The sequence below is a fragment of the Saimiri boliviensis genome, chromosome 1, assembly GCF_048565385.1.
Source record: "Saimiri boliviensis isolate mSaiBol1 chromosome 1, mSaiBol1.pri, whole genome shotgun sequence".
Lineage (NCBI taxonomy): Eukaryota > Metazoa > Chordata > Mammalia > Primates > Cebidae > Saimiri > Saimiri boliviensis.
Window position 1 is genome coordinate 144494038 of NC_133449.1, and position 22262 is coordinate 144516299.

At 49.5% G+C, this 22262-nt stretch overlaps 2 protein-coding genes across 4 annotated transcripts in view; one reads left to right on the forward strand and one right to left on the reverse strand.

Annotated features, from left to right (window-relative positions):
- PMFBP1 (polyamine modulated factor 1 binding protein 1) overlaps nt 1–3386 on the forward strand; it is a 78424-nt gene extending 75038 nt beyond the window's left edge. The window contains exon 22 of the mRNA XM_074405686.1: nt 581–3386. Within this exon, the coding sequence (XP_074261787.1) occupies nt 581–630 (50 nt within the window). The 3' untranslated portion in view covers nt 631–3386. The remainder of the gene's footprint in view (nt 1–580) is intronic.
- Nucleotides 3352–22221, reverse strand: DHX38 (DEAH-box helicase 38). 3 transcript variants are annotated; one of them, XM_010350686.3, is made up of 27 exons: nt 22026–22221; nt 19984–20325; nt 19471–19658; nt 18705–18809; nt 17684–17831; nt 17431–17549; nt 17199–17275; nt 16585–16740; nt 15894–16055; nt 15304–15411; nt 14884–14996; nt 12953–13090; nt 12368–12554; nt 12027–12212; nt 11535–11675; nt 11047–11157; nt 10855–10971; nt 10568–10675; nt 10043–10155; nt 8898–9106; nt 8647–8801; nt 8067–8222; nt 7836–7970; nt 7513–7638; nt 6935–7030; nt 5387–5508; nt 3352–4038 (listed from the first exon to the last, which is right to left on the reverse strand). In XM_010350686.3, the coding sequence occupies exons 2-27, from the start codon at nt 20304–20306 to the stop codon at nt 3954–3956; spliced, it is 3684 nt and encodes a 1227-aa protein (XP_010348988.1). In that variant the 5' UTR covers nt 20307–20325; nt 22026–22221; the 3' UTR covers nt 3352–3953. The 3 variants fall into 3 exon arrangements, with proteins under 3 accessions (XP_010348988.1, XP_010348987.1, XP_010348986.1); XM_010350685.3 differs by having other exon boundaries at nt 21993–22221; XM_010350684.3 differs by having other exon boundaries at nt 21863–22221.
- Nucleotides 22222–22262: the final 41 nt, after the last annotated feature.

Consider the following 22262-nt stretch of genomic DNA (forward strand, 5'->3'; position numbering starts at 1 on the left):
ATTAATAATCTGAAAGGAAATTATAAAAATAATTTCAGCCAGGTGTAGTAGCTCACACCTGTAATCCCAGCAGTTTGGGAGACTGAGGCAGGCGGATCACGAGGTCAGGAGTTCAAGACCAGCCTGGGCAACATAGTGAAACCCCATCTCTACTAAAAATATAAACATTAGCCAGGCATGGTGGCACATGCCTGTAGTCCCAGCTACTGGGGAGACTGTGGCAGGAGAATCACTTGAACCTGGGAGTTCGAGTTTGCAGTGAGTCAAGATCGCGCCACTGCACTCCAGCTTGGGCAACAGAGTAAGACTTTGTCTCAAAATAATAATAATAATTTCATTTCATTTAAAATAGCATCAAAAATAACCAAATATCTGGGAATTAACCAAGGCAGTAAAAGACTTGTACGATGAAAACTGTGAAACATTACTGAGAAAAATTAAAGGAGATATAAACAGAAACACATCCCATGTTCATGGATTGAAAGACTTAATATTAAGACATCAGTACACACAAAGTGATCTACAGATTCAGTGTAATCTGTCAAAATCCCAATTATGTTTTTTTGTTTTTTTGTTGCAGAAATAAGAAAACGCAACCAAACCACATGGCATCTTAAGGGATCCCAATAACCAAAACAATCTGAAAAAAGAAGAACAAAGCTGAAGAACTTACTGATTTCAAAACTTACTACAAACCTACAGTAATCAAAATACTGTGGTGCTGCCATAGAAACCAAAAAACAGACATACAAACCAATGGAATAGAATAGAAAGAATCCCAGAAATAAACCCTCACATATATGGTCAAATAATTTTGACAAGGATGCTATCCTTGGGGAAAGGATAGTTTTTGTTTTTCTTTTTGTTCTCCAACAAATGATGTTGGGAAAACTTGGTATTTGCATGCAAAAGAATAAAGCCATGCCCTTACCTAATACCATATATAAAATTTAACTCAAAATGGATCAAAGACCTAAATGTAACCACTAAAACTACAAAACTCATAGAAGACCTAGAACAAACCCTTCATGACATTGGATTTGGCAGTGATTTCCTGGGTAAAACACCAAAGGCACAGGCACCAAAAGAAATAACAGACAAATTAGACTTCATGAACATTTTAAAATTTTGTGCATCAAAAGCAGTATCATCAGAGTAAAAAGGCAACCCACAAGAGAAAATATTTCCATCATATCTGTGATGTTAACATCCAGAATAGATAGCGAACTCCTAAAACTCAAGAAAACAACTCGGTTCTAAAATTGGCAGAGCATATGCTGAAGAATGAAACTGGACCCCTATCTTTCACCATATACAAAAATTAACTCCAGATGGATTAAAGATTTAAATGCAAGACTCAAACTATAGAAATCATTCTTGACATCAGCCCTGGCAAAGAATTTTTGGTTAACTCATCAAAAACAATTGGGCAAGAGGGACCTAATAAACTAAAGAGCTTCTACACAGCAAAAGTAACTGTCATCAGAGTAAACATACAACATACAATGGGAGAAAATAGTCACAAACTATGCAGCTGGCAAAGGCCTAATATCCAGAATCTATAAGGAACTTAAGCAAAATATATACAAGCAGCCAACAAGCATATGAAAAAATGCTCATCATCACTAACCATCAGAGAAATGCAAATCAAAACCACAATCAAATACTATCTCACACCAGTCAGAATGGCTATTACTAAAAAGTCAAAAAATAGCAGATGCTGGCAAGGCTGGCGAAAAAAGGCAAAATTACTGGTTGTGAGAATGTAAGTTAGTTCAGCCACAGTGAAAAAGTGTTTGAAGTTTTCTCAATTAACTTAAAACACGGATGCAGCTGGAGGCCATAATCCTAAACCAATTCATGCAGGAACAGAAAATCAAATACCACCTCTTCTCACTTACAAGTGGGAGCTAAACATTGAGCACACAGGAGCATAAATATAAGAACAGTAAATACTGTGGACTATTGGACAAGGGGAGTAGAGAAAAGGAAATGGGTTGAAAAAATACCTGTTGGATAGTGTGCTCACTAGCTGGCTGATGGGCTCCATACCATAACTGTTGGCCAGGCACGGTGGCTCATGCCTGTAATCCCAGCACTTTAGGATGTCGAGGTGGGCAGATCACAAGGTCAGGAGATCGAGATCATCCTGGCCAACGTGGTGAGACCCCGTCTCTACTAAAAATACAAAAAATTAGCTGGGCATGGTGGCGCGTGCCTGTAGTCCCAGCTACTTGGGAGGCTGAGGCAAGAGAATCACTTGAACCCGGGAGGCAGAGGTTGCAGTGAGCCAGATGTCACCACTGTACTCCAGCCTGGGTGACAGATTAAGACTCCATCTTAAAAAAAAAAAAAAAGCAATAATAATAACTGTTAACCGGAACCTCAATCTGTTTCCTACTCTGTTGCCTGATTGTAAATAGGTCACACATCAGCCATCTTCTCCTAGTTTTCCAACCTAGGGCTAAGTTTAGAAGGCTTCCTAGGCAAACTGCTGGCAGCCCTGTCTCCACTATGGAGCCCTGAAAAGCCATTTCCACCTGCATTAAATTAGAAGGTTGGGTTGGACCCAAGGGGGCTAGAAATAAGGAGAATGCAGGCAGAGGTGGTAGCTGGTGCTGGCTGGCAAAGCTAGGCCTCCAAGCTTACCCACAAGATTGACTTACATTTTAACATTTATTGAGTTATGGAAATGCAAATCCCAGGAACACAGGTAGAAAAGGATCAGAACTAACAGCACAGCAGGCACACACTACAGGGCTGATGCTGGCACTGGCCTAGCACCAAGGTGCTTCTGAGCCCCAATCCTGCCTGTGACTCAACCCCAACACAGAACCTGCCAACCAGCACACCTGGCAGAAGCCTGGCCTAGAGGAATCACAAGATACAGACAGATCATGGTTGGTGCAAAGGACCAAACACCCAAAAAGCCACCTCAGCACTTAAGAGACTGCTTAAAAATAGAAAACACTGTGGATGCTGGTATAAGAGTCACCTTTTACGTGAAAATCAATAAGCAACGTTTTACAGTTTTTCGGTCAATGCACAGCTCTTACCCTCTGCCATCCTGAGCAATCACATGGACCTCTTTCAAGCGGCCAAACCCTCCCAGGGAAGGCTGAGGCAGACTCCTGCTCACCTCCCTCCCACCACCTGGCCATCGAGGCAGCTCTGCCATTGCCCCACAACCTCAGGAGCAGCTGGGCACCCTCAGAGCTCAGCCTGCCCTGTATAGAAATAAGGACAGAGTTTAAGGATGATTCATGCAAGGAAGTCAGGGCAAGCTTCTGCAGCCCCTTCTTTATTATGTAATTTAAGGGGGCGAAGAAAGCAGTCAGAAATGCAATCATGTTTTACAAATAATAAATTTATTTCCAAATCCTGAATTATAACCAAATTACAATTCCCTTTAGGTCTTTTTTGCTGCTTTACACAAGGATTAAAAAAGACATAGCCACAGCCAAGTCACACATATGCCAAGTGTCCTGGGCTGGTTTATTTGGATGCGATGGGTCCAGCCACCTCCCACTGCCCAGGCAGCATCTCAGATGCTCTACAGCAGGTATCCCCAAACTACAGCCCGCGGGCCAAATGCGGCCCCCTGAGGCCATTTATCTGCACCCCCCACACACACACTTCGGGAAGGGGCACCTCTTTGATTGGTGGTCAGTGAGAGGAGCACAGTATGTGGCGGCCCTCCAACGGTCTGAGGGACAGTGAGCTGGCCCCCTGTGTAAAAAGTCTGGGGACGCCTGCTCTACAGCCTGGCTCCTGCACAGAAGAACCCCACCTCCTCTGCCACAGAGCCTGGTCCAGCAGGAACTGCCTCAGGCCCATGAAGTGCACAGATAAAAAGTCCTCAGATGAAAGGGCTTTGTCCGTAGCCTCAGGGCTTCTGCTAGAGGGCTCAGGGCCCAATACCTGCTGGCATCCTCTCCAGGGACAGCCTCAGCTCACAGACCAAAGCGGGCTGGCGTGCGGCGAGGGGTCATGGGCTCTCCTTGCTCTTTCCGGCCTGGAGTGTAGATCTTCGTAGACCTGGAGACACAACAGGAGGAATCAGGAAACACCGTGCCCTCTCCCCAGGAGGAAAGGCAGGAGGATGCAGAGCCCCAGGCCTTACTGTCCTAACCTGTGGTGGGGAGCTCTGGGGCCAAGGGATCTCCTCCTCGGCACATTCCCACCCCCCTGCCGTCCCCATGTTCGACTGACAATGTAATCAAGGAAGCTCACTCATTCCAATATGCTTCAGATTGAATTTTAACAACTCCTTCCACAGTCCCTATGTGAGCTACAAAGGCAGCTTTAGCACCACTCCAGCTGTGCCACAAAGAATTTCACCTGCCTTTGTCCCAGTGCCTGGGAGGCAACTCTAAACCCTTGGAATTTCCCAAGTGACTGAAGTGTCTGCTATTCATGGGGGCCCCTCAGCCCTCATTTGAGAGAATAACACTAATGAGGTGACTCTTAGTGAGCCCCTGAGTTTATCCAACAAGATGACTCAAGGCAGGCTGGCCTGTCAGCCACAGGGTTAGCGTTGGGGCTCTCAGCCACGTGCTGTCAGCCTCACCTCTGAAGAGGAGCGGGGGCTGGAGGCTGAGCTCTACCATGTGACAATGATTCAGTCATTCATGCTTAAGTAACAGAACCCTGATGATAAGAACTCTGGACATGGAAGTTCAGGTGAGCTTCCTGGCTGGCAATACCCTGTCATACTGTCATGCATCAATGTGCCACGGGGGGACATGGTCCTGAGGACAAACAAGGCTTTGCCTTTGAGACCCTCGCAGACCTGCCTCTATGCATCTCTCCCTTTGGCTGGTTCTACTTTGTACTTTTTTGCTATAATAAAGCTATAATGGTAAGTACAGCACTCTCTGGAGTTCTGGAAGTCATTCAAGCAAATATTGAAGCTGCAGGAGTCCATAGGGATTGCCAAATTTGTAGCGGGTTGGCTGGAAGTAAGGATGATGTCCACACCTGCAGCTGGTATCTGAAGTGAGGACGGTCTCACAGAGGACTGTGCCTGCAACCTTCAAGTGTGGCCTAACTCCAGGGACCAGCAAAGGCTCAGAAGCCCAAGGAGCTCTTCTCCCCACTGCACTGTGAGTAAAGATGTGAGACCCACCCCCTGCTACTCCAGGCAGCCTCAGGCCCTGAATCTGAGCCGGTAAGTGGAGGTTGCAGGTGTATAGTCACCCCTTTAAAGCTGTCTGGAACTCCTCCCACACATCCATGTGACCACCCAACACACAAGCAACTTCTGTCACCAGTTCACCTTCATGCATGCACCTTCTCATAAATCCTGGCTCTGCATCAGGGCCTGGTCTCTGGCAGCCTCCTGGGATGGGTGCGCCCCAGCTGGGGTCCTACAGCGGGAGCTCACCTGACACTGCCCAGGGGGCTGCGCTTCTCCTGCTCCTGTCGCCGGGCTCGCAGCTGTTCTTCGGCCAGCGCCATCTCCTCCTCCATGGCAGTGGCTTCCTCTTTGGCCCGACGACGGTTCTCCTAGAGAAGAGGGACAGGCCTGGCTCAGCCTACTGGGGACCACTGAGGAAGGCAGCCTCGTTGGCACTCATGTCCCTGCCACAATCCAGGCTCTGCACTCCACATGGCTACCTGCCCTGGTACCAAAGCTGCCTTCTCTTCTGCAGCTGAGGCCTGCTTTTTTCATTGACTCAAGAGACTGGACAAGTCAGTCCTAACCCAGTCATGCCTCATTCCAGGGAGTACTTACATTTCTTTCTTATTTAAAAAATCAAGTTCACAGCTATGCCAGGAAGTATAGAAAAACAGAGATGATGTTACCTGCTGGCTGGAATGAACAGGTAGAAGGTACAGGCAGGCCCAGGGTGGAGTGAATTATGCTATGAAAGGGGAAAGCAAAAAGCCCAGCACCATTTTGCAACCCTAAATAATGGCTCTAGGTGATGGCCATCAACAGACACTAAAACCTCGAAGAGACGGAGGAGCAGTGGAAACCTATCAGGGAAGGGGCAGGCTGCCACCACTGGGGCCTCTCATCCATCCTCCCATAAGCAAAAAGGTGGGGCCACCAGACCTCACATGCCTCCTGACAGCATCTAAGAGGAGGTTCACAGCACCATATGTAGGCATTTCTGCCACACACAGCTGAGATGGGATATAATCAAGCGGTCAGACTCATCACCAGCTTACAGCAAGGGCACGAAACACAGGCACAGGTTAAACACCAAGCAATGAGGCAAATACATCATACGGACTATTCAACAGGACAAATGACCTGGCTGCTCCTATGAATCAATGTCATGAAAAAAAGCGTGAGGCGGAGCCTGTTCTAGAATGAAACAGTTAACACACATAAGCAGTTTCAATGTCTGGATCCTAATTCATCATAAAGCATTACCTTTGTGATAAATGGGGAAATCCGAATGTAGACCAGAGACTTAGGTGACATTAAGTATTCATTTTTTTAAGAGTCATAATGGCACAGAGGTTATATTTAAAAATTTTTAAAGTCCTTTTACTCAGAGACACATACTCAAGTATTTATGGATGAATAATATGATATATGAGATAAGCTTTAAAATATTTCAGAAAAAGAAATGGATGTGTGTGGAGTGGGGGTGGGAATAGTGAAACTGATCAAATGTTGACAATTACAGAGGCATGGCAATGAATTCATGGTAGCCTGTTGTACTGCTTTTCCCACTGTTATGAATATTTGGACTTTCCAGTAATGAGTTTTTTGGTTTTATTTCTAAAGGCTCAGCCTACCAAACAACTGGAATGGGTGGTGGGGAATCAGACAGACCAGCCTGCTGGATCACAGCCTTTATGTTTGGAGAGAGAAGTAAGTGGGCTGGATGATGACGAGTCTTCAATACAAGCTGAGGGAACATCGACCCCACAGGCAAACACAACAGCACCGCCGGGTAGAGGACAGAAGCCTCACCTGCCGTGACTTGCCCGCCTGTTTCACGCTATAGAACATGGGGCCCAGCTCCGCCAGCCACTCCCCGTCCACGGCAGTCACACATTGCATATACTCCTGCGGGCAGAAGGGCAAGGAGGCGAGGGTCACAGGAGGGCCAATGTCCCTCCCAGAGTGGTTCCACAATTAGAAGCCACGTGGGAAGGGCCCAATCCCTGGCCCTGCGAGGCTGAAAAAGGAAAGTAAAAACCCCAGATACTCCCATCCAAATTCCTCCACGCTTAAGAAAATGCCCCCTAGTATCTAACAGAAAAGGCCTAACCCCTCCAAAAATCCTTCAAATGACACCAACAGGGGTTGCTCATCCCAAGCAGCAAGTGGGGAACGATCCTGCCCGCACGGCTGAGGTCACTACAGTCTACGCCTCAACCCTGTGCGGAACTTCCCCAAGTCCCCAGATGAAAACCAGCCTCATATGGCAACGCATGTGGCCTCAAGGTTCCCAGACTAAAAGCTCATGCCAGAAGACAGTGAGGGGTTTCAAGGCCTGGCCCAGACAGGCGGCCCTGCGTTATGCAAGCACCTTGGAAAAGACTCACCTTGGTGGTCATGACCAACTCGTGATACACTATGTAATCAGGGGTGTAGCCCATTCCAAAAAGGGAGCTGGTGGGGTGCAAGTGGCAGGGCATCCCTGTGCGGATGTTCACATACTCCCCAATTCCCTAGGAAGGAGACAGAACAGGCAGTCACGTCAGGAAAACACCACCCCTTTGGGCAGCCACCCCATTCCTTAATGCTGTCTTGATACACCCTTTGGCAGAATCCCAGATCTGCAGAACCACACCAGGAGAAAGGAAGAACTCTGCCCTCATACAGACAGGTGTCAGGCCAGTAGGGGCCCAGGGGCTCCCGGGCTCACCTTGAGCTTGGCTGCTTGGTGGAAGTAGGCAGCACAGATGCACTTCCTGACGATGTCCCAGTCAGTGCCACATGAGGCCAGGCTCATCCGCTGCTGCACCATGATGTCCTTGAGTTGAGCTCGCACCTCCCGGACCTGGGGCAGGGCAAGGAGGCACCAGGAGGGATCCCTGTTTCCCTCCCCACCCTCCCCTCATCCCAGTATCCTGCTCATCTGGGCCACCACCCCTACCTTCCGCATGGCCTTAGCATGGATGAAATGATCGTTACACCAGATGGTGGAGTAATTATTGTTCTTCCACTGCAGGTAGACATTCAGGTAGGTCAAATGATCGCTCTCAGGGACAGCAAACTTCTCCCGGATTTGATCGCTCTCCTCCTCTCTGCCCTAGGAAAGGAAAATGAACACTCACTCTAAGCACAGGGGAGTCCAGGCCCACTGATCACATCCCAGAGGTTCTAACACTACCACCTACCCACACAGAGAACTTCAAACATGTCAACAGGTTATGCTGACAATTTGAGAAAAATAAAAATAATTTTTAAAAAGTCTATTCTAAAACATGAGGGCTCAAGAGCAACCATACTAGAAGATAAAAAATGCTCTTGCAAATTTCCAAAGCATTCCCTGAGAACCACAGCCCTTCCTTTCCCTTACCCTAAACCTGCTTAACCGAGAACAGCAAAATCATTCTTCAGAAACTTTGATTCCGCCCTCTGTTCCATTTCAGTGATACAGAGAGAAGTCATTCCCCTCTCCCAACACTTCCTCGAGCCCTCTGGTAGGAGAGGAGAGCTGGCCGCTGCCCCACCTTGGGCCTGTAGAAGATGGCCGGGACCGAGAGCATGGAGACGATGAGCAGGATCTCGGAGCTGCAGCCCATGTCACAGGACACGATGAGCATCTTGGACAGGGCAGGGTCCAGCGGGAACTCCACCATCAGCCGCCCGGTAGAGGTCAGACCACCTAGGAGAGATGAACAAGCCCGGATATTTGACGGGACAGTGAAGGGAAGAGGCAAGTCAAGCACCAGCACCCAGGAGGCTCCCAGGGCCACCTCACCTGTGTTGTCCAGGGCCCCAAGGATCCAGAGCTGATACATGGAGTTGAGCATGTTGTCCTCCGGGGGTGGGTCCATGAAGTGGAACTGCAGCAGGTCCTGCACCCCGAGGGACTTGAGCAGCAGCACCACGTTGGCCAGGTTGGTCCTCTGGATCTCGGGCACTGTGGTGGTCAGGAGCTCGTTCTTATAGGCGCTCTGGGTGTAGAGCCTGCCAGGGAGAAGACACCATCTTCTCACCACAAGGAAACCCCACAGCAGCCAGTACAGATGAAATCCCACAGGCAGGGAGGAAATGTCTCATTTCTTCTCCCGACCCCCTACTTCAGTGAGCCGCTGACTTCCACCTATTCAAAACTCCAATGTGCCAATTCAGCTCTTCTTCTGGAGCCTCTTACCTGTGTTTCATTTCGGGAACCAATGGGCCTGGGATTAGAATCATGGCTGGGTTTTATTTTCTTGATATATTTCTACATTCACTAACTCTCTAGAGTAAATACATTATTTTTAAAAATAGGAACAAAAAAAGGGGGAGGAGCCAGGCACAGTGGCTCACGCCTATGATGCCAACACTTTGGGAGGCTAAGACAGGAGGATTACTTGAGGCCAGAAGTTCACACTACCAGCCTGGACAACATAGCAAGACCCCATCTCTACAAAAATTGAAAAAATTAGCCAGGTGTGATAGGGTCTGCCTGCAATCTCAGCCACTTGGGAGGCTGAGGTGGGAGGCTCACTTGAGTGCAGGAGGTCACGGCTGCAGTGAGCTGTGATTGCATCATTGCACTCCAGCCTGGGTGACAGAGCAAAACTGTTTCTAATTGGAAAAAAAAAAGGAAACAAAGAAAGAGAACAACAGAAGTGAAAAAGAACCAGTGGCATCCTTTGTCCAGACCTACCCTCTGAAGGGAGATAGGCTGTATTACCTGCATGTGGACCTACATCCATGTAGGTCAGCCTCAGACCTTAGAGCTCCCGGGGAAGCCACTCCTTCCTTCCACTCAGTAGCACAGGATAAAAGGACTAATAAGTAGCAGCCCTGGCAGCGGCCTCCAGCCTTGGGGACCATCTTGCCCGCCCCAGCCTGGGCTCCACACTCAGCAACCCCAGCACTACCCCGGAAAGCAGGCTAGCACACGGCTCCTACCTGAAACACTGACCTGGGCCCGTCCTGCCAGCCCGCCCTGACCGCTGGTTGGCATTGGCCTGGCTAATAGGATAGATCTGCAGAGCGTCCATGCCGATCCTGGGGTTGAAGACCTAGGAGGGGATGGTGAAGTGCCGATGAAGGACAGAGTGAGGGGAAAACAGAGGCAGCCCTGAGACAAAAACAAGCCCTGGCTGCTGCACATGGCAGAGGAAGAGCCAGAAGCACCGGGAGCCATCCTGTGGAGCCAAGAGCCTCAAGGAATGTTCTCGTGAACACCTGAAGACGTCTTTCCCACAAACACCAGCTCTGTGAACTCCACTGCTATTTCAATTATCCACCTCATTGAGTATTACAAGAGTTAAGTGAGCCAAGCACAGTCAGTCAATGTGAGCCTCCTGCCACCACCACCACTTCCAGGTGCTCCCACAACCTGGGGCCCACAGCGAGGCCCTGACTTCCCACCCTGTAGTTCAGTTAGCTTCTGGTGAAGACCCAGGCCCTGCCTCCCATGTCTTCTCTTACCTTTAATTTGCAATAACCAGAATCGATAACAAACATGATGCCGTCAACTGTCAGGGATGTCTCGGCAATGTTGGTGGCAACAATGCACTTCCGAACACCATCTGGAGCCTAGAGCCAGGCAAGACACACAGGGAGGGAAAGCTGAGTCCCTCGAGACAGGAAATGCTCCACGAGGGGAAAAAGCCCACCTGCCAGGACCAGCTCACCCCCTGCCAGGACAGTCACATGCCCTCTCGCTTCCTTTAGAGAACTCCAGGAGCCACTCCTGGACATTCCTGCTGTCGCACCTTCTGAAAGATTTTGGCCTGGAGGTCAGAAGGCAGCTGGGAGTAGATAGGCAACACAGCCAGGGCAGGCGCGTTCTCCAGTTCCTCCAGATGCTCCACAATTTGGTCTGAGGTCACCTGAGAGCCCAGGGAGCTGTGAGACACCAGAACCCTAACCTCTCACCCGCTCACCACAGTGACCAAGGCACACACCTCAATGTCCTCTTGGCCAGGCATGAAGATAAGGATGTCCCCAGGGGCCCCTGACAGGTGCACCTGCAATGATTGCTTCACCGCAGCCTCCACGTAATCCTCCTGTGGGGTCTGCAACAGCAGCAGGGACATGGTCAGACAGAGGTACTGGAAGCCTGTGGCCCAGGCCCTGCTCTGGGCTAGAGCCATGGACTTTAAGCGCCACCACACCTCTAGATAGGCCTGACTGCAAGGCCTCTAAAAGAAGCCACAGTGCCTCCCTAGGACCTATACTTCAGCCCCAAAGAAAGAATGAAACAAAATTTTGCCCAGAGCACAGTCCTCTGTCCCCTTGAGCCCCATAGCTGCAGGCTGCTCCATTTGCACCATGGTCCCCATGAAATCTTCTCCAACCCAGTCCCCTACCCACCCTCCACCCTCCGGCTGGCTTCTCATCAGAGAAGGGCATGGCATGGAAGGGTCAGTTCATAACATGGAGGCCTCGATACCTTGCTGAAGAGGATGTCAACAGGGAAGGTACGGCCAGGGATGTGGAAGATGGGGACATTCCCAAAAAAGGCAGCAAACTTCTCCGCATCCATCGTAGCTGATGTGACGATAAGCTTCAGGTCTGAGCGCCGAGCCACTACCTGAGAGAAGAGGCCGCTCAGAGGCCCCCGTGGTGGGGACCCTTGGCTCCTGCCCTGCAATCCCATCAGCACAACTCACAAGGAAACAGAAACCAAAGCTGACAAATGGGCGTATTCAATTCTTAACCAATCCTGAAGCAACGAAGCCACTGCGCAGAAAACCCCAAGTCACTCTCAGTCAAGCAAGAACAGCCTAAACTACAACCCATGTCTGAACTCTGCAACCGGAGGCCTCAGGGAAACTCTGGCCTGCCAGAGACCCCCTCAGGCCACCTGGAGCACCCCACTAGCTACTGGTGCTGCTCTGGTTAACACCCCATGTGCAGAGGCACCAAACCACACAGCCCTCACCTCCCGGAGCAGCCCAAAGAGCACGTCAGTGTTGAGGGAACGCTCATGGGCCTCATCCATGATGATGGCGCTGTAGTGATCCAGGTCAGCTTCCCGGAGGGACTCTCGGAGCAGGATCCCATCGGTCATGTATTTGATCAAGGTGTTCTCGGAAGTGCAGTCTTCGAAGCGGATGGCGTAGCCCACCTGGAGGTCAGAGATGGCTCGGACATTCTGGCCACTGGCTCACCACCAGCACACCCTATGCTGGGGTCCAGGCCTTAGCAGATCACACCCTTTAGCAAAAATGGGTGGAAGCTACTGGGGAATAAGGACATGGCTCAGCCACCACACCCACTCACCTCCTCGCCAAGGTTTCCCCCCATCTCTTCACTGACTCTCTTGGCCACTGACATGGCAGCCACGCGCCGGGGCTGGGTGCACCCAATCATCCCATAGTCCGTGTAACCATCTTCATGCAGATACTGCGTCAGCTGAGTGGTCTTACCACTTCCCGTCTCCCCAACCACGATCACGATGCTGTTGTCTCTATGAGGACAAGCAGGCAAAGGGCTTATCAGCTCAAGTGGGAGGCCAACACCCAGCCTCCAAGAAGCCTCCACTACCTCCTATCTCCATGTCTAGCTATCCAGGAGCATGCCAGCTTAGAAGGGAGAATTTCACTGGGAAAACAGCCTCTTACTGAGATACCACCTGAAACATCTGGAATACAGTGGGGTTTAAACAGATGAGCTAAAACAAAAGGGTGCCCTCTGTTACTCTGTGCGGTGTACCCCAGGCATGAGGTCAGAGAAAAGAATTATTTCCCTTCTCCACTGGGTGCAATGTACAAAAAGGAAAAGAGCTCCTGGGTAAACATGGGAGACCAGGGTCTGCTCCTGACTCCCTGATTTAACACTGGATTCTTGGACCCTGGGTGAAGTTACCTGATAATAGTGAGCAGTTCCTGCTGCACTGCGAAGATGGGCAAGTACTGCCTCTGCTCCAGGATGGACTTCTTCTTTGCAAATTCACTGCTGGCTTCGCTCTTTTTCTTCATGTGATCTGCAAACTTCTGCTCTGTCCTAGGAACACACAGCAGCCTAAACACCCTGCATGGTGCCCTATGCTGCCCTTCCTGATTGGGTTACTGCCCTTCCTCCTACACTCAGGAATGAGGACTTCCACAAGAACCTGAGACACCAAAGCAGCCAGGGAATCTGAGATGGTTCTCATCAGCCTAAGGACTGAAATTGCCACATTAAGAATCCATCATTCACAACACACTCAACACCCCAGGGTCCAACAGAGCTGAACGTGAATTAGAGGAGTTACAGATAACCAGGCTGGCAAACCTTCTAACCTAAACAAAGTGAGCAGAAAGGAGCAGAAATCAATTCCCAGGTCACTAACTTGTAGAAAATACCCTCGGGCAATTTCAGCACACCTAAAGTGCTAAAATAGCCACATAGGCCTTTCGAGGAGGTAAGGGTGCAGAGCATGCGACACGGGTCAAACTTCCTCCCTCTTCTTGGCAGGACAGCAGGACAGCATAGTCTTTATGGCTTTGTTTTCAAACAACTATGAGAACAGCCCCACTAAACAGTTACCTGCAACCTCTACTGAAAGCTCTCAATGTCTGATACACGCACACACCCAAGACTCAGAGCACTGTCACTTTCCCAAGGCTGCAGGGCAAAAAGACACCAGCTCAGTGCTCCACACTGTCCACACTCCCCTCCCCAACCCTATCCCCAAGAGACTTTTCCTGGCAGACTTGCCACCCTATGCTCTGTTGAGCTTCCTATTTCTAATTTCACACAGTTGCTCCTGGTCACCCATTAACTAATACCTAAGGAATTAAGTTAACTAGAGACAAGTAAGGACTGATCAATAGTACCAACTTGTCATTTGGCTATTTCACATAGGAGTAGAGAGAATTATTAACTCAAATGACCGTTCAGTAGGATGTGAGGGCATTTGAAGGATAAGGATCTTGAGGGACAGGTGAGTCCAGCCACTGGCCCAACATTGGAATCCCAGCTCAGCATCTGTTTAGATGCCTCTATGAACAGAGAAGTCATTGCCCAAGAAGATAACCCTTTCTATTTGGGAACCTCTTTTAAAAATAGTTCTTCTGGCCAAAGGCAGTGGTTCATGCCTGTAATCCCAGCATTTTGGGAGGCCAAGGAGGGCGGATCACCTGAGGTCAGAAGTTTGAGACCAGCCTGGCCAACCTGGTGAAACCCCATCTGTAATAAAAATATAAAAATTAGCTGGGTGTGGTAGCGGGTGCCTGTAATCTCTCAGCTACATGGGAGACTGAGGCAAGAGAATCACTTGAACCTGGGAGGCAGAGGTTGCAGTGAGCCAAGATCACGCCACTGCATTCAAGTCTGGCAGACAGAGCAGGACTCTGGCTCAAAAAATTAAAATTAAAAAAAAAAATTTTTTTTTAATTCCTATAGTGAACGGAAATCTAAGAGAGTAAAACCCAGCCACCCACGCTGAACACCTGGGAGATACTTCAGCAGAGTGGCTGAGGGCGTGGGCTCTGACGTGAGACTGCCTGCGTCTAATTCTATCTCCCTCATTGGCTGGGTGACCTCAGACAAGTTACTTAACCTCCCCGGGCCTCCTTCCTCTCACAGCAGCAGCACCAGAGGAAACAGTGGGGGCAGCAGGAATCACATCTGGGAAAAGTAGAAGACAGTGAAGAGACCAGGAGGAAGGGACTGGAAGACAGCAGACGATGCCGAGAGGCATCTTAAGCATCTCCCACTCAGGAGCCACAAAGTCAATGGGTTCTGCCACAACTGCCCGGACAGGCCCCCATCTTTGGAGCAAGGCTGCTCCACTGCTGGCAGAGGCTGCCCACCTGTAGTCTACCTTCCCGTCCTCCGTCACAGGTTTATCTGGCTCTTCCTCCTTCTTGACGCCCATTATATCTCCCAGTTTGGTCCCAGCCAGTTCCCAGTGTTTGTGCTGGGCCTGAAAAGGAAACAGGTCAGTCTGCTCCCTCCTGCCACGTGACTGTGGGCAATGGAAAATCAATCCCAGTGGACACCAGGCTTCACCCCACAGGTGATAAACTCCCCCAGGGCGCTGGTGGCTCCGAGCCATGCATTCCAAGCCCCAAGTCTCCAGCTCTCCCAACACCAGGCTTCATGGCTATCAAGACTAAGGACTTGATGGAGGGGACTCCTACCTCCTATCTGTGGCCTAATAAGACTTTTGAAAAGAAGAAGAAAGAAAAAAATACGCATAGACTTTGCAGCCCCGGTGACAAGAAACCAACCTTCTTGCGCTCCTTCTGCTCCCTGTGCTTCCGCACTGTTTGGCTGCCTTTCCGAGCGATGATGGCCAGGTCAGAAGTGGCATCCTTCACTGGAATCACTGGCTCCGGCTGCAGCAGGTGGGGGAGAAAGGCCGATTTCGTAAGAGTCCTACCCGTGAAAGGGAGTGCTACCCTCTTATGCTCTCATGGTACAACACTATTGGCTATTTTCTCCTTTCTCTTTTGTCTTTCTGTCTCCACAACAGGGCTTTTTTTTTTTTTTTTTTTTTTTTTTTTTGGAGACAGAGTTTCACTCTGTCACCCAGGCTGGAGCACAGTGTTGTGATGCCTGCTCACTGCAGCTTCTGCCTCCCAGGTTCAAGCAATTCTCCTGCCTCAGCCTCCCAAATAGCTGGGACCACAGGTGCCCACCACCACACCCAGCTAATTTCTGTACTTTTGAGACGGGGTTTCACTGTATTGCCCGGGCAGGTCTTGAATCCTGTACTCCGATGATCCGTCCACCTCAGCCTCCCAAAGGCATGAACCACTGCAGCTGGCCCACTTCAGGTCTCTCTGAGCTCTTGTCCCTGGCCACAGAGGAGGCTCACCTGCTTGGTGAAGACAATGCGCCCATCCAGAAAGGGAGGCACCAGATTGTGCACCATCAGGTGCACCTTGGCCGCGTTGTCCTCTTCAAAGTCTTCGTCCACCTCCAGCCGATGGACCACCCCACTGGTGAGCATGCGGTTCGTCTCCCAGCGCTCGTTATCCTGTGAGGACACAATGGGAGCCACACTCAAATTTCCACCCCAAAAGTCCTCCTGAAAGGTTACCAGGTAAGTCCATACATCAAGTCCCAACAGAAGGCCACTGGTGGTTGTAAAGATGTCACTAGCATCTACCCATGGCTCCATAGACAGAATCACCTGCAGGACTTTGTTCCGAGAAGCAGTACCTTTTAACTAAATCAGAACCTCTAGATGGACACACAAATGGTGAGCATCCCTAACCCACATCAGAAACAAAGAACACAGCCCACAGAGGCAGGTCCCACCGCACCTGTTCCCATCAACAGTACTTCCCCTCAGGGAAGTACCGCAGAAGACAGAAGTACGAGTGGGGGCTTTCCTTAAGTTCCTAAAAGGCTCATCACCCACTCCTCCTCCACCGCCAGAGGACCTGGTCTTCTCAGCAATCGGGGGACAGGCTATGCTGGCCTCACTTGGATGTAATCTGCTGCTTCCCCACATGCTCCACCTCCAGCTCTGAATCTGCTCCAACTTCTGCAGGCAGCCTCACCTCGTTGATCTGTCTCCGCTGAGCCGAAATGCGCTTCTGCTTCTGTTTATGCAGGTGCTGCTCCCGTCTCCTCACGTAGTCCTCGGAGGAATAGGCCAGCGGGTTGTGGAACTCATCATACCCCTCATCCATCATGTACCAATCCCGATCAGCTTGCTGCAGGGCAGGAGGCAAAGCAAGGGAATAAGGAACAGATCAAGTTTATGCACGAGGCATGGCCAACAGAGGAGGGGATGCTTGGTAAGAAGTCACTACTGCAATGGAGCTACCCTTGTGAGGGGTGTAAGAAAGGCCACCCTGCACCCATGTGCCATCTGGAGGAGAACCACAGTGGGAGACCACACAGGACTGGAGGGCAGCCCATCACAACAGCACTTCTTAGATTTACCACATGGTGGCAGCAACACATAACAAAAGAGTAAAGTCAGCCTACTGCAGTGAGTGACAGGGTTCACTGTGCCACCTGCAGAGTCTATGCCTCTGCAGAGACTCCAGGGCTTTGGGGCGGAACAGGGATCAGCTGCACCCTTATCAAGGCCCAGTCGCACTGGAGGGTCCCCCATCCATGGACGGACACCAGCCTCAATCAGCCCCTCAGAGATATAAATCTTTACCCTCTGGTCATCCTCCCACTGCTGCCGCTCCTCCTCCGTATCAAACGAAATGCCTTCTTCGCCCTCCTCACGTCTTCCTGGAGGAGCACAGGGAGCAGGTCAGTCCACGCCCTGGCCTATCCCCAGTGGCCCTGGACAGATCTGCAGGGCTGCACAGCTCAAGAAGCGCAGCCCCTGCTCATACTTGCTAGGCTGAGCAAACCGCTCTTCTGCCTCCTGCCCCAGGCCTCACCTCGGCCCCTGGACAGACGCGGGGTGGACCCCAAGTGTCTTCTATCATCAGCCCACTCGTTGTATTTGTAGGAGGGAGTTGGCAGAGGTGTGTCATCCGCGTACTTGCCCCTCACAGACCTGGGAACAGCAGCACCAGTATCAGAAAACCGCCACTGAGCTAAGCCATGTCCCTCTGGCCGCCATCTGCTCTCCCTGCCAAGGCGCCTTACCGCCCACCTATCGAAAGTAGGCTGCTCTGCCCGGAACATCACCTGTCTCGATCCCGAGTGGACGGCCGATGGCTCCGCTCAGAATCCCGATAGGAAGGTGTTGGCGAGGGCGATTCCCACTGCGAGCGCCTTGAGGAGCCATAGCCACCGTCCTCTTCCTCCCAGGTAGACCTTGAAGGAGTGGCTGCATCTGGGGCCACAAAAGATATATCCACAGGCAACATCTCACTTAACCACAACATGGCTCTAGAACCAGTTGCCAAAAGTCAATTACCCAAATTTATTCCTTTTACTATTTCTAAACCTTGCGCGGATCTATAATGGATAAGATTGGTTTTGACAGTTTTTAAAGATACTTCGATTTTTAATGGTCCAGGATTTTTTTTTTTTTTTTTTTTTTTTTTTTTTTTTTTTTTTGTAAAGGTCTCGTTCTATCACCCAGGCTAGAGTACAGTAGGGTGATGTTGGCTCACTGCAACCTCCGCCTCCCAGGTTCAAGTGACTCTCCTGCCTAAGCCTCCCAAGTAGCTGAAATTATAGGTGCCCACCACCACACCTAATTTTTGTATTTTAGTAGAGACAGGGTTGCACCATGTTGGCCAGGCTGGTTTTGAACTCCTGACCTCAAGTGATGTGTCCACTTCAGCCTCCCAAAGTGCTGAGATTACAGGTATGAGCCACCACACCTGGCCAATGGTCCAGTTTTCATTCTGTGTTTATGAAAACATTTTAAGGGATGTTTACTTTATCTCTACAAACACACCCCTCTTGGATATAAATAGTTCTTTTTAATAAACCCTTCTTCTACCTCTAGCTCCCTATTCTTTTGGGCCATTTGGAAAACTGGTCATTCAGCAAACCAGCCTCTCCCAGTAAGTATATCCACCCCAGTGGAGAAGTGCAGAGCCATGCCCACCTGACTCAGAACCAACCATACCAAGACGTTCATGGTAGAATCGGGAATTCTGACTCAGTGCCTTGGCCATCTCACTGAAGACAAGAGTCACTCATTCTGTCTTTTATACACCTGAATCCTCACAAACCAACAAAACAGCCAGTCTACCTTTAGGTCGATGTCGTGGGCTCTCAGGTTCATTTCTTCTGCTGCTACGCTCTGACCCTCCATCTCGCTCCGATCTGCTGCTGTGCCTACTTCTATCCCGCTCATCTATGAAGAGTCACACAAAGCTTAGAAACGTGTGTCCTACCCTAAGGTACACCCATCTTCACCCTAAAGAAAGGACAGGCTGCCTTTCTCACTCACTCACAGGTGCAACCTGCACTGCTCAAATGTGACCTGTAGGTTCCTGAAACTCACCTATGCCCATTCTCCCAAGGGGAAGAAAGTTACTGGCTGGAAAGTTTCAAACGCACAGTAACAGTTATTTTTCAGCAAGAATTCAAAAATAATAGTAAAAGTTTACAGTGAATCATTTTTTTAATAGTTACAATTCTAGCAGCTATAAAACTTAATACTGAGCACGAACAGCACTGGATTTTATGTCTAGCTTTGTTCCATAGCACTGTCCTTTCTCTATAACCCATACTATTATAAACTGCAGTCTCATATCTATTCCTTATCTCCTTTATCATCAATTTTCATAATAAAACGAAGGCCACACACTCAAAGAGAGCAGCTACGTTACAAGTAACAGCTCTTTTCTGAAACTAGTATTCCCAATCCCAAAAGGGTCAAAACCACTCAAGCATACATCATGCAAATAGGACTCCCTAACTTAGGGGTGTTGTAAAAACTCCTGCAACAGGAAAAAGGGTGCCATGTATATTCAAATACTAACGGACAACAGGAACTATGCTGAACAGTGTACCTCTGTCCCTCTTGCGGTCATAGTCTCGATCCCGCGATTTCTCCTTCTTCCAATCCTTTTCTTCTTTGGATGAGGCATAGACACCATGTTCCCGCCGCTCCCGCTCTCTCTGCCGACTGCGTTCCCAAAACTCTTCACTCACACCACCAGGATGGGATGGAGTCTCTACCCGAGCAGATCGATAATGTCTGAAACAGGGAGGGCAAGAGGTAGAGCCCCTCCGTAGGAGAAAAACTCTGCCCGAAAAACAAGCGATCTGTCCCTTTCCACTTTCTCTCCCTGGTACAGCAGGCTCACACATGGCAATAATCCAAGGCATCTCTAACCTCTACCATCTACTCTTTAGCCACATTTGTTTTGCCCCACAAATTCCTACCTACCCTCAATATTACATAATCATCATAAAATCATAGAGTTCTAAATGTCCAACAGGAAAACTGAGAGATAATGAGATGTTATTTTCCAGCCTCCATTCACTTCCCTCTGTGGGCTAAACCATCGTAAGGCCTTTACCTGTCTTTCCGGATATTTCGGCCAGCCTGGGCACCACCCTCTTCCTCAGCATCCTTCTGGTCATCCTTGCTCTCTTCCCAGTCCTTGTAGGAAGAGATTTTGGACTTCTTCTTGTCCTCCCCGTCGTCCTTTTCCTCTCGCTCCCTCCGTTTCAGGGAAGCCAGCAAGTCCAGTCCCAGTAATGAAGGGCGAGGAGCAGGGGCCTTGAAGACATGCTGTTCGCTGGCCGCACTTTTCGTCTTGCAAATTAGACCGCCAACCTGAGAGTCCAGATCAGTGCCTTCCAATCGATGGATAGAGGCATCCTCACTGGTGTCCCCCATCACAGGATATGGGATTTCTCTGGAAAGAAGGCAAACCATTTGCTACTAGAGAAGGCTCAGTTCTACTATATCCCAGAATAAATACAGTTATAGTTAAATTTAGGTGATTAACTGTCCTCATATCCCCTTAAGACCAGGACTACTTTTGCTGCCTTTCTCCAAGACCTTTCCATTAAGTCGCTGACAATCTCCAAAGATCCTATTTCCACCCCCAACAGACACCCAAACAGATACACACACACACACACCATATATTCCCCCCCACCACCCGACAAGGATCCAAGAGGCAATAAAAGGCCTCACTAAGGGATACTTTCTAGAACCTGATGTTATCTGTCACAGGAGTGTAGGGGAAACACCACTAAGTTTGAGTCAGAAACCTCAATTAGAGACCAAGCTCTTGACACTTTCCACCTGTATGATGAGCAAATAACTTAATCTTTGGTTAGCCACAATTTCATATCTACTAAATGGAAATAAGTTTTACTTTACCTAATCCATGAAGCTATTGTGAGAATCAAACAAAAAGTGTATATGAAACCATAAAGAGTAGTTCTTTATGTAACCATAAGAGTTACATAAATGTAACTGCTACATTATATTATTTGCTACCCTCCTATATACTATTGGTCCCTCACCAATTTTTCACATGAGTTCTACCTCTCCCTCTCTTTAAACATCAGGTACAGCAGCGTAGAGATGGGGCATAAGGCTACTATCCATGTTCTCCATACGTTAGTGGCTTTTCTTGGCCTAGCTGCGTTTTACAGAAAACAATTTACTCATAGCAGCCAAAATCAGTTTTGGTGAACCATGTTCACCAAAAATATTTATGAGAAACACTAGATTAGGAAACAGTGTTACTGAGAAGTATTTAAGTGGCTACAAGCCTTCTGGCACTCCTCTTGAAACAAATTCCTCTTTACCTCTCACTACACATCTCCCACACATCAACTTCTAGTTCTGGGTGCTTGGACAATTCCTCTCATTTCAAAGTTATCAAAGCAAAGGAGAAGGATGAATGGCAAAGAAACTACAAGGGATACGAGGAAGCCAGGGAAGAAAGAACCTGAATTCATACATTCAACAATTACTCACTAAGGGCCTCCCTGAGCCAAATGTGGTTCTCGGCAATAGCAACAGAGAACAGAACAAAACGAAGATCCCCGCCCACCTGGAGCTGATATTCTAGTAGAACAGATCGCCCCGCAAATTGCCTGGTATAAACACTGTGAGAGAGCAGAGGAAGACACAAGGTGACAGGCTGGGGTGAGCTAAGGCGGAGGCCTGAGGGAGGGAGCAGGGCCGCTCCAGGCAGCATCTCTAGATCTCAGCGAGGCCGCTCCAGGCAGCAGGATCTGACCAGAACAAGGAGAAAGGCCAAGGCGGGCAGGACGGACGCAGCATCCCTGAGGTGAGTAAGGCAAGGTGGGTAACAGGGACGACAGAGGAACTCCCCAAACCGGGGCCCCGACCTGAGTAGGGAACCGATATCCGCCGCCTGGAGCCGCCATGATTGGCGAAGGGAATGTCAATAAGGAAGAAGGGACTCTCACCTCACCAAGCGTGACTCTTGGGACCCTTCAGTCCCAGAATCTGGGGCGCCGGCGGTGCCACCCCCCGCTTAGACAGCCTCAAGGAGCCAAAATCCACACTTTGAATGCGGCCATTATTGTCCCTTAATACCTTGCGCGGCCCCCTCTATCCGCCCAAAGGTACCATAGAGAGCAGCCTGGAAGATGCCGATTCCTGGATCCAATGTGGAACGGCTCTCCTGGCTTCCTCTGGGGCTCTGATCAGAGACACTTCCGAGTCTCCTTGTGACCAATCACTCTTAGTCTAACTGACGACATCCCGCCTCTGGTCTGGCGGCAGGAAACGGAGAGAAAAGTCAACCATTTTCAATACTGGCAGAAATAACGTGAGACTTCCGGTCAGAGCCGGGCAAAGTGGGCG

Excerpts from the sequence above, each read along its gene's own strand:
- DHX38 (XM_010350686.3), bottom strand. The coding sequence starts at position 20,306 with ATGGGGGACACCAGTGAGGATGCCTCTATCCATCGATTGGAAGGCACT. Across the intron at positions 16,056-16,584 it reads AGCGGAGACAGATCAACGAG|GATAACGAGCGCTGGGAGAC; the intron begins GTGAGGCTGCCT and ends GTGTCCTCACAG. Across the intron at positions 7,639-7,835 it reads ACCAAGCAGCCAAGCTCAAG|GGAATTGGGGAGTATGTGAA; the intron begins GTGAGCCCGGGA and ends TCTCCTTCCTAG.